This window comes from Glycine soja, unplaced genomic scaffold (genome assembly GCF_004193775.1).
Source record: "Glycine soja cultivar W05 unplaced genomic scaffold, ASM419377v2 tig00010403_1_pilon_111924_259591, whole genome shotgun sequence".
Lineage (NCBI taxonomy): Eukaryota > Viridiplantae > Streptophyta > Magnoliopsida > Fabales > Fabaceae > Glycine > Glycine soja.
In genome coordinates, this window is record NW_021143669.1 from 79,075 (window position 1) to 90,267 (window position 11,193).

The 11,193-nt window shown below is 32.5% G+C and overlaps 2 protein-coding genes across 3 annotated transcripts; one reads left to right on the forward strand and one right to left on the reverse strand.

Annotated features, from left to right (window-relative positions):
* Positions 1–434: 434 nt before the first annotated feature.
* LOC114404235 (probable LRR receptor-like serine/threonine-protein kinase At2g24230) lies at positions 435–3,691 on the forward strand. The gene has a single exon (XM_028367298.1). The coding sequence runs from the start codon at positions 905–907 to the stop codon at positions 3,473–3,475; it is 2,571 nt and encodes an 856-aa protein (XP_028223099.1). The 5' UTR covers positions 435–904; the 3' UTR covers positions 3,476–3,691.
* Positions 3,692–8,051: 4,360 nt separating this feature from the next.
* On the reverse strand, positions 8,052–10,750 carry LOC114404236 (probable purine permease 5). 2 transcript variants are annotated; one of them, XM_028367300.1, is made up of 3 exons: positions 10,605–10,731; positions 10,414–10,478; positions 8,052–9,272 (listed from the first exon to the last, which is right to left on the reverse strand). In XM_028367300.1, the coding sequence occupies exons 2-3, from the start codon at positions 10,421–10,423 to the stop codon at positions 8,215–8,217; spliced, it is 1,068 nt and encodes a 355-aa protein (XP_028223101.1). In that variant the 5' UTR covers positions 10,424–10,478; positions 10,605–10,731; the 3' UTR covers positions 8,052–8,214. The 2 variants fall into 2 exon arrangements, with proteins under 2 accessions (XP_028223101.1, XP_028223100.1); XM_028367299.1 differs by lacking the exon at positions 10,414–10,478 and having other exon boundaries at positions 10,605–10,750.
* Between the last annotated feature and the right edge of the window lie 443 nt (positions 10,751–11,193).

Below are 11,193 nucleotides of genomic sequence, written 5' to 3' on the forward strand. Positions count from 1 at the left end.
ACTGGCCTGCATATTATTACAGTCTCAGCCAAATTCATTCACTCAGTGAAAAAAAATATATTCTTTTCTTCTTATTTATAAGATTTAAATTTAAAATTATATTTATTTATTTTTATAACACTTAATATATAATATTTTTGTATTAATTATTTTTATATTAAAAATATTCCTTACTAAAACAAACAAAAAATTAATAAATTATTGGATGAGAGAAATATTAATGACAATAATAATTTTTAAAAAAATTATAAATTTAAAATAAATTTATTTTTATCTATTAAATTAATTATTTTTCTTAAACTCATGAATTAGATTTTGAGTGTTATACAAGGATAACTTTTTTTTTTCTTTTGTTTTTGATTCATAGAGATCTAGCTGAGCCCCTACTAAAGGGTTCTGTTATATAGATAATGCACCTTAGCTTTGAGATCAAGACAAAGACACTAATAGTTTCCTTTTTGCAGTGCATGGTTTCTTTCTTTCTTTTTTCTTTTTTTTTTTAAAAAAAAAAATCTTTGTCTTTCGTCGGTCTCAGGGATCTCCAAATCCAGACAAAGAAGGGTCTCTCACATGTTCTTTGTTAAAAGTCCATAACCTTTGAGTTACATCAGAGTCACTACTCACTTCATTTTCTTGAAAATCACAGTACTGGTAGTTGCAACCCTGTAGCTTTGTCCTTCTACTCTCTTCTCCACTCTACAGTAAAAAAAATTATCGTTTTCTCTTTTTTTTATCAGTATTTTCCTTTGGATACAAAAGATCGTGCGAGATAAATTTGGAAGGTAGAAAAGCATTGGTTTCTCTTCAAGTTGTGGTGTTAAAGTTCTGAGAAGAGCATTTTTCAAGGTGGTATAGTTTTTTGCAACATTTTTCTCAGTTTTTGATATCACTCAGTCACTCACTGATGGGTTTGGAAGTGTTTGGTTCTGTTCTAGTTCTGACACTCTTCTTGAAGCACTTGGCATCTCAGCAACCAAACACTGATGATTTCTTTGTGTCAGAGTTCTTGAAGAAGATGGATTTAGCATCCTCCCAGGTCTACAACTTTTCTTCAGCTTCTGTTTGTTCATGGCATGGGGTTTCATGTGATGCCAAGAGAGAACATGTTGTTGGGTTAGTCTTTTCTGGCATGGGAATTTCTGGTCCTGTTCCAGATACTACCATAGGAAAGCTCAGCAAGCTTCAAGCTTTGGACCTTAGCCACAACAAAATCACGGACTTGCCTTCTGATTTCTGGAGTTTTGGCTTGCTCAAGAGCCTTAACCTCTCCTCCAATCAGATTTCTGGTTCATTGACTAACAACATTGGAAACTTTGGTTTGCTACAAGTGTTTGACTTGTCCAGCAACAATTTCTCTGGGCAAATTCCTGAAGCTATTAGTTCACTGATGAGTCTGAAAGTCCTCAAACTTGACCACAACAGGTTCCAGCAAAGAATACCTTCTGGGATTCTCAAGTGTCACTCTCTAGTTTCCATTGACCTTTCTTCAAATCAACTAAGTGGGGCAGTTCCAGATGGTTTTGGTGATGCTTTTCCTAATCTCATTTCCTTGAACCTTGCTGGGAATAGTATTAATGGCAGTGATTTAGATGTTTCTGGGTTGAAGTCCATTGTGAGTCTCAACATATCAGGCAATTCCTTTAATGGTTCTGTGATGAGTATGTTTCATGGAAGGCTTGAGGTCATGGACCTTAGCAGAAACCAATTTGAAGGTCACATTTCTCAGGTACACTCCATCTCTAACTACAATTGGTCTCATTTAGTTTATTTGGATTTGTCAGAGAATCAGCTGGTTGGGGAGATTTTCCAAAATTTGAATGAATCCAAGAATCTAAAGCACCTTAATCTTGCTCACAATAGATTTAGCAGACAGAAATTCCCCAAGATTGAAATGCTCTCGAGATTGGAATATCTGAACTTGTCCAAAACTAGTCTGATTGGTTACATTCCTGCTGAAATCTCAAAACTTAGTAATTTGAGTGCACTTGATGTTTCTATGAATCATCTTATAGGGAAAATCCCTTTACTAAGCAATAAAAACCTCCAAGTTCTTGACCTTTCAAACAACAATTTGAGTGGAGATGTCCCTTCATCAGTCATAGAAAAACTTCCTTTAATGGAGAAATACAACTTCTCTTATAATAACTTAACCTTCTGTGCTTTGGAAATCAAACCAGCTATCCTCCTAACAGCATTCCATGGATCAGTGAACAGTTGCCCAATTGCTGCAAACCCAAGTCTTCTCAAAAAAAGAGCCACTCAAGATAAGGGAATGAAGCTAGCTCTGGCGTTGACCCTCTCAATGATATGCTTGGTTGCTGGGCTTTTGCTTCTAGCATTTGGTTGCCTTAAGAAGACAAAACCATGGCCTGTTAAGCAAACTTCATACAAAGAAGAACACAACATGTCAGGTCCATTTTCATTCCACACTGATTCAACCACTTGGGTGGCTGACGTTAAGCAAGCGACATCTGTCCCAGTAGTAATCTTCGACAAGCCACTGTTAAATATTACATTCGCAGATCTATTGGCTGCAACTTCAAATTTTGATAGGGGTACCCTTTTGGCTGAAGGAAAATTTGGGCCTGTTTATAGAGGTTTTCTACCTGGTGGTATTCAAGTAGCAGTTAAAGTTCTGGTAGTTGGATCTACTCTGACAGATAAAGAAGCTGCAAGAGAGCTTGAGTATCTTGGTAGAATCAAGCACCCCAATCTTGTTCCTCTAACTGGATACTGTGTAGCTGGGGATCAGAGGATTGCCATATATGACTACATGGAGAATGGAAACTTGCAAAATTTGCTTTATGACTTGCCACTTGGAGTACTACAAAGGCCAGATGATTGGAGCACAGATACATGGGAAGAAGAAGATGACAGTAACGGGATTCGGAATGCAGGATCGGAAAGAGTGCTCACAACTTGGAGATTTCGCCATAAAATCGCACTCGGGACTGCCCGAGCATTGGCATTTCTGCATCATGGATGCTCCCCACCGATCATTCACAGAGATGTTAAGGCCAGCAGTGTTTATTTGGATTATAACTTGGAGCCAAGATTGTCAGATTTTGGACTGGCTAAGATTTTCGGGAGTGGCTTGGATGAGGAGATTGCACTTTGTTCACCTGGTTATGCTCCACCAGAGTTTTCTCAACCAGAATTCGATGCCTCAGTTCCAAAATCCGATGTGTACTGTTTTGGGGTTGTTCTCTTTGAGCTACTAACCGGGAAGAAGCCGGTTGGAGATGATTATCCTGATGAGAAAGAAGCCTCTTTGGTTAGTTGGGTCAGAGGACTAGTGAGAAAGAACAAAGCTTCAAGGGCTATCGATCCAAAAATTCGCGATACTGGAGCAGAAGTGCAGATGGAGGAGGCCCTTAAAATTGGTTATCTTTGCACTGCTGACCTTCCTTCCAAGCGACCGAGCATGCAGCAAATAGTTGGACTTCTTAAAGATATTAAACCTTCTGCTAATTAGCATGATGATAACGAAATGTTGTTGTTTCTTTTATATTTATCACCTTTTTTTCTTGCCACTGGATGAGGCTCCCATGCAACCATGAAGCAAATGTAAAGCAGTTGAATTACTAAAAGTCTGTTTTATCATGATGTCTTATCATTCTACTCTCAATCTCTAGTAGGTGATTTTTTTTTGTTGAATATATATTCACCAGAATTTGATCTTTTGAACTAACATGTTATACTAGTAAGGCTCTTTCTCTTTGATCCACTTTCCTTTCCTTTTGAATTTTGATCATTTCATTTATGACAAACAAAAGCATGCCACGGGAATTGAGTCTGTAAAGCTTGTGCTCCTAATGAGGTCGGTAGAATGTGGTCTTCAGCCTCTACATTCTTTGTTTCCTTTAAGACCTTTGTGGTGTCCCTTGAGAAATGATTGAGTTTTGAAGCTTTCTTGAGGCAATAGAAGTTGTGATGTAATTGGAAAGGCTGCACTATGAGCAACATTAAGAACTGTTGTTGCATTATTTCCATATGAATGTTTTCATAAGAACAAAAATAGTACTGATTCAGTGATTCTTCATCATTCAAGTAGCATTAAGCTGGTGGGTGTAAAAAACATACAAATTGTAAGGTAACAAAAATGTCTGCAAGTAAAAGATTGACGGGACTCAACCAATTGCTTTTGTGATTGCTAATAGGGTTAGAGGGGGACATACTAGGTTTGTTTTTTTCCTGGGTTAGAAATTACTTGTGTCCCTCAACTCACTGAATTAAAGACTAATTTCACTCGCAATTCGTGGTTACATTTGGTATAAGAAATTTTTGCATATAATAAGAATCAAACATGAATTCTCTCACTAAATAGATTATTCTTATAACATGTGAACATAGTGGGATCTTACACCGCTATACCAACCCTTTGGTTAGACATGGTACGTTTTAAAATCTGGTTGCTATTTTGTTGTGATCTTTGATTCTAGGGAAATTGCAAACAAATGTGATTACTATTACGTTGTGATATTTGATACTAGCAAAATTGTACGTGGACAAATGTGGTCTATCTAACCCCAATTGCGGTCCAGATTGAGGAGTTTCCAAAAACCTTTATGGAGATTGCAGTCGCAGATTATTTTTTAAAAAAAATAATTAAATATTGAATAAAGATTTGAAAGTGTAGTGCACAATACTTCAAAGAAGCCATCTCACCTCATCATAGTGTCACGCACAAATGATATAATTTTACCACGCGAAGAATGATGGTTGCAAATTTCAATCTAGAATAGTCTCCTTTGTATCACTAAAGAAATTTAAAAGTTGCAGACAAGAGGTGCCTACATATGCTGGCCAGCATATATATGAACTTTCACCTTTTTGTTTTTATTAAAAAACATACAGTAAATAAAGTAAAATATTAACTTTCTTTTAAAGAAGTAAAATATTAACTTCGGTAGTGTAATAATGCTACAAACATGAAAAATATTAACATTAATCCTTAGAGCTGATTTTAATCCTCTATAAATGATGACTTTGTAAGCGTTGAATATTGTTATGATGTAAATTTTTTCCAGTATTATGTGAGCATTATTAGATTTTTGGCAGGAGATGCAAGTCTATAAATGATATTATTTTATGTGATCACACAATATTGTAATTATTCAAAAGGATAAAAAAAATGCAATGAAAGACTGTAAGTGTTCTTTTTAGAGGTTTTTTATTTTTTTAGAAATGCTCTTTTTAGAGTATATTTCTAACAAATTATAACTACTCTTAATGAAATTTCCAACCTCAGTAATCTCTTACTGAGAAACGTGAATACCTACACCTTGATTTTGATGAATAGTATTTCTTAAAGGTGTGGCATGCTTATATATATATATATATATATATATATATATATATATATATATATATATATATATATATATATAGAAATGTCAATTGATGACGTTCATATATCTGACCGTGTTAATTTAAGTTCGTCGTCGTCGTTAATAAAATAGTCTATACGACATTAAGGAACAAATTTTTCACTGAAATTATTACCAACATGATCTTTAATTGTCAACATAGGGACGCATTTATTATATAATATTTTATTGACTTCTTGTCTTCCCACTCTGTTGACAAATGACCTGAAAGATGAAAATATATAATTTAGTCCCTGAAAGCGCGATAAATATATTCGGACATTAACTTTCATCCGTCGCCGTTAATAAAATAATCAAGATTCGAAGAAGTGAAATATGAGATATATTTATCTTTTATTTATAGTAGATTGTGACTAATTATTATAATTTGAAATTTTGGTAAATTGATACAATGTTTATTTTGGATAATTTCTACTGTGACAAACAAATTATGGTTGATGATTAATATTATTGTTATTATTAAGTTTATTTTAAATTATGTTTGTTTTAAATTATGTTTGTCAATATATTTTTTTAATTGATTATTGTAATATTATGTTTGTAATGATAAAAAAAGACAAAAATTTACCCTAATATTATATTTTACCCTTAAATGAAACGAAATTTCAAATCTAACAAATTAGTCCAATAGAAACATATTAATATTTATGTCCAACAAAAAATTACTAACATTTTCGTCGTCCAATAATGATAACTTATTGACATTTTGGTCTAATGAAACATACTGACATTTAGGTTCAAAATAAATTACTGACATTTTTCTCCCATAAAAAATATTGACATTTTTCGTCCAACGAAAAATTAGTGACATTTACGTCCAAAAATAATATCTTATTGACATTTTCATCCAATCTAGTAAATATAGTCACGTTACCAATCATTTCAGTAACAAATTCATGCCTCTGTGTCATGTAGGATATCTTATTAACGGTGATGGAGGGAAATTAGCGATCAGATATATTTATTGCACTTTTTATACTTTCAGAGATTAAATTTTATATTTTCATTCTTCAGGGTTGCATTTGTGAGCGAATTACATATTTTGGGACAAGTGACTATTTACCCTAAATTTTTTTTGATAGGGTAAAATTAGTTAAATCTAACTAAATGATGTGTCTCACATACTTCATTTCTAATTTATATTCTTTGGTTATTTATGATTTTTACACACTGAAATATTTAATTTATATAAAATTTAGATTAAAATATTCTTATTTATTATTTTATAAATTTCTATAAATAATATTTCTATACATCCCTTTGATAAAATATCATTCCTTTTCGTTGCAAATTCCACTTAGGAAAAGTATTAATGCTCCACTGTAAGTATTTGAAAAAATAAGTTAATTATTAATACTCCACTAACTAATAATTCTAATTATTCTACTGTAAGCGAGAATATAATTGAGAAAAAAAAACATACATAGTTACATATTGAAATTATAAAAGTATATATTGAAACAAAAATAAAAAAATGCCAAAATAACCAAAGATCATAAACAAAGGAAGTAATATTTAATAATCCAGGCATGACAATGGGATGACCTATCCCATCCTTGCAAAAGACCCTTATCCATGTTTGATTTTATCTGATTAATTTTTTTTTTACATATAATCCGTTTCACTATTTTTTATAATTTTAATTTACTTATACATTTTTAAATAAGTTATAAATTAAATTATTAATTATATTTTAATTCAAACAATCTGTAAAAATAATAAATAACAAAAAGGTTATATTTTTAAATTAAATGTATACTCTTAAGTTAGTTATTTAATGATTACTATAATTAAAATTAATCAACAATTAAACAAATTAACTTATATTTTTAAAATTATAAATAATTAAATAATGTAGAGAGATGATATATCTTATAAGAAAAAATATTTTATATGAGAGTGAAATGATTAAATCCGAATAGCCACATAAGTTTTTCACTGACTATTTGAGAGTATATTATCAAAAACTATTTTAAAAAGTATGATGCAACAACTATCTCTTTCATGACAAGGTTATTCTCCAAATTAACCAATCATTAATTGCTACCACATTTTTCATCCATAGGTTTTTTTAATTCTTAAACTAAATAAATTTTAAGATGTTAGATCATAATTCAGGTAGTCACAATGAAGATCGCCTCCACAAACCACTTGTCGCACTAGGCAATAGACAACTGAAACTACAAAATTGATGGAGATCCCATCCGATCTCCACAAACCACAAAAACAATGGAAATTGACTTACATAGAATCTAGGTAAATAATCAAATTTATTCATGAAAGTTTGATGTGCTAACAAATTAGTCCTGAAAAATGAAAAATACAAATTTAATTATTGAATGTGTTAAAAATGTGACAACTTAGTCCTATCATTAAATTTGAGAGATCATTTTGTCATTTAGTTATAATGTCCAAGACCAATTTAACAATAAGTTGCAAAGTTTAGAAACCAATGTATCATTAAATTGTTTGCAAGATTAATTTGTCATACTTTTTGCACATTCAGAGACTAAATTTATATTTTCCACACTTTCAAGAAGGAATTTGAAAATTTATGCCAAATTTTGACATCATCATGTTACATTCCATCTTAAAATCATAGTATAAAATAAAGTTATCTAACAAGTTTTGCATCAAACTATCAAGACAGACAATGTGCAATTTATGACAAAAAGTATATTTTTAAAGCATTAAATATAAAGAATCATATTTGTGATTTACCAAACAACAACATTACCAATATTTATGTACGGATATTTAATCATACATCTTACAACAATCACCTCCTTAGAATTTCTAAAGAGAGCATCTTAAGAACTGGAGTCTATGGCCATATTTTAGAACTTCCATAAATATATGAGCCAAATCCCCAAAAGGTGATCACTAGGGAGAGGATCTTGAAACCACTCATAGGGTCCTTTAGCAGTATAACAGCTGCAATGCTTGTTATGGGTGTTCTTACTGCATTAAGCACACCTGCTAGCACAGTAGAGCCCAAGAAAATTACAGCAGTGCCCCCCAGAACCCCCAGCTGAAAAGTGATTGCACCCCAAATGATAACAAGATAATAAGCACTTCTACCACCTTTGAAAGTGGTAGCCTCATGTGCCATCCCTTGGAAATCACCACTCATAATCATCCCTACAGTGGTAAACAGAAATGCAAACAGAGAAACCATGACTTGCTGCTCCAGAACAACGATGAAGGATCTTCTTTCAAGCAACTTCACAAAGACAAGCTCCGAGAGAGCGAATATAAGCCCGTGAAGAGCAGATCCTAAAACATCCCACACAAATCCCATGATGTACTCACTGTCACTGATGTTGGCATATCTGTCTGAACTCGAGTCCAGTGCAATGATGGTCAATGCAATGGTTATGATGAAAACGGAATTCACTATCGAAGCATTCACTTTGTTTTTCACAAGAAAGTATCCAAAGAGTGCAGAAAACACAAGGGATGATGAAGCCACGAGTGAGGCGGTGGATGCAGGGAGGTAAGCATAGGCATAAGCATACATGAGGTTATCAGCAGCACTTAGGAAACCCAAAACAATATAAGACAGACTCAGTTTTAAGTTCAGAGAGGTGGGAAAGGTTTTACTGATGAAGTATACAGGAAACAATATTAAGGCAGTTAGGGGCCATCCAGCAACAGCTACCCATGAAATGATCCACTTGCTCTGGCCACCGTTATCATAATAAACACGAGACAGAATGCTGGAAGCAGGAAATGCCACAAGCATTGCCAAGATGCTGAGAGCAAGAAGAATCCAATAATGGATTGACTTTCTTTTGTATGCTTTAGTGAGCATGGTAGAAAATTTGGAAATCTGACTCCGGAGCGAATCTGAGGGAATTGATGGTTCTGCCTCCATAATTTCTACAATATCATCAAAAAGAACTCAGTGATTAAAGTTTGCTAACGTAAGTTTGAATGAACTTCATTTTGCAATTTGAGTTGGCAAAAACGACTCTCCTTTTACTTCCTTTTCAAATTAAGTTTCAAGGCAAAATTGAGGCAAAACTCAGTTTACGATCGGACCTAACTGAAAATCAAACATTGCCTAATTGCTCTCAGAACATCTGAGGTGCTTTTTTGCTGTAATGGTAACAACCTAAATCTCTCACCAGTGGCTTAAAGTTGTCATACTTTGGAAATAAGCAATTCTTTCTAAGTTACAGATAGACATAAGTTTCATCCATGGAACAATTAGTTGAATATCTAAATGAGATAACTTAAGATTCAATAGTTCAGACCAATACTGTTGAGGATTGAGCAATTAACCAACAGCTGTGTGCAGTTTTCCTGCTCACACAGGATTATCTAGCCTTAACCTCTTGAGCATCACTCCTTGACATCAAAACCAAATCAGCAGATTTTTTTTTCTGACCCTTTGATGTAGTAAACAAAAAACTTGACTGAGTAAAAGCTTAAAGCAAATTATAATCTACATTTTTTAACTTCCTGGGATTATCAAACATGTACTAATTAAAAATGAAGGAAAATCTAAAATCACATTGATAAGGAATATATCAGAAGTGAACCAGCAGGGCATACTAATTGTTAGGGTGAGTAGGGATAAAATAGAGAATGTGCATTGATGTCCCAATAACAACCCCTAATCTGGCTAAAGGAAAAAAAAACAAAAGGTGAGATAGTTTGAAGGGCAGTGATTTGTGAATACTCCATTTTCCCAAAAACAAAACTAAAACCAAGAGGTGAGATAATTCTTTAAGTGTTATTGGTGTTGCTCTCTAATCAGAATTGGAGTTTTATCTTCGTAATCCCTTGTATACCTTTATTATGCAGATTATTGAAGTAAAACTACAATTCTGATTAAAAAAACAACACCACCAACAACAGTACACTCAAGAAACTTTATCTATGTTTTGTCCTTTCTTCTAAACACTTCATTTGCACTTGTAATTTCTTTGGATTTCTTTCTTTCTATCATATCACATCACTTATCATTTTTTCTATCTTGATCTCTCTAAGTGTCAACTAGAGTGAAGATGTCTACCAATTTTCATCCTAGTTTGATAATGAAGCCTCTTATAATGCAACAACAGGAACTCATTTCTGCATCTGCATATTATTTCTGAGTGGTTAGAAAGAAATGGTAATAAATTAAAAGAACTCTTCAAGTGACTGTTAAGACTGGTAATAAATTAAAAGTGAAATTTACAAAGAAATGGTCGAGAACGAACGAACCAGGTTGAAGCAGTGGCAGAGATGTCATGACAATCGCCTACGGGGTCTATATGGGAAAGAGATTCACACATGTGCTTCTTGTGTTCGTCAGTGGAAGAAGAGTCGCGCAATCAGCTAGCAATGACCCCTCTATAATATATAATTTGTCTAATATCGTTCACCCACAAATAAAATAAATATTTTCATTTTAACACGATTTAATTTATAAGTTTGATTAATTAAGATTTAAATTCTAAATGATTAGACGACCTAAACCTATCTGTTATCACTTGCGTCCAATATTATCCTTATACTCTTTTGTGGGATTTAAAATTTATTAAAAATTACAAAATTTAAATCTTACATAATATTTAATTTAATGACTCTCTTAATTGATTTATAACTTTTTATACATTTTAATTAATAATAAAATATATTCAAAAGGATGAGTGTTTTAAAAAATGTGACAGTAATTCTCCTCAACTATAATTTAATAATTATAATGATAGTATACAATTATTTTAGTATCATTTACATAAAAATTTATTGTTATGTAATTTTTAAAATAATTATTATAAAAGGAATAGATTTATTCTATAATGGGATAATA

Excerpts from the sequence above, each read along its gene's own strand:
- LOC114404236 (XM_028367299.1), bottom strand. The coding sequence starts at position 10,632 with ATGACATCTCTGCCACTGCTTCAACCTG. Across the intron at positions 9,273-10,604 it reads TCTGCCACTGCTTCAACCTG|AAATTATGGAGGCAGAACCA; the intron begins GTTCGTTCGTTC and ends ATGATATTGTAG.
- LOC114404235 (XM_028367298.1), top strand. The coding sequence starts at position 905 with ATGGGTTTGGAAGTGTTTGGTTCTGTTCTAGTTCTGACACTCTTCTTG.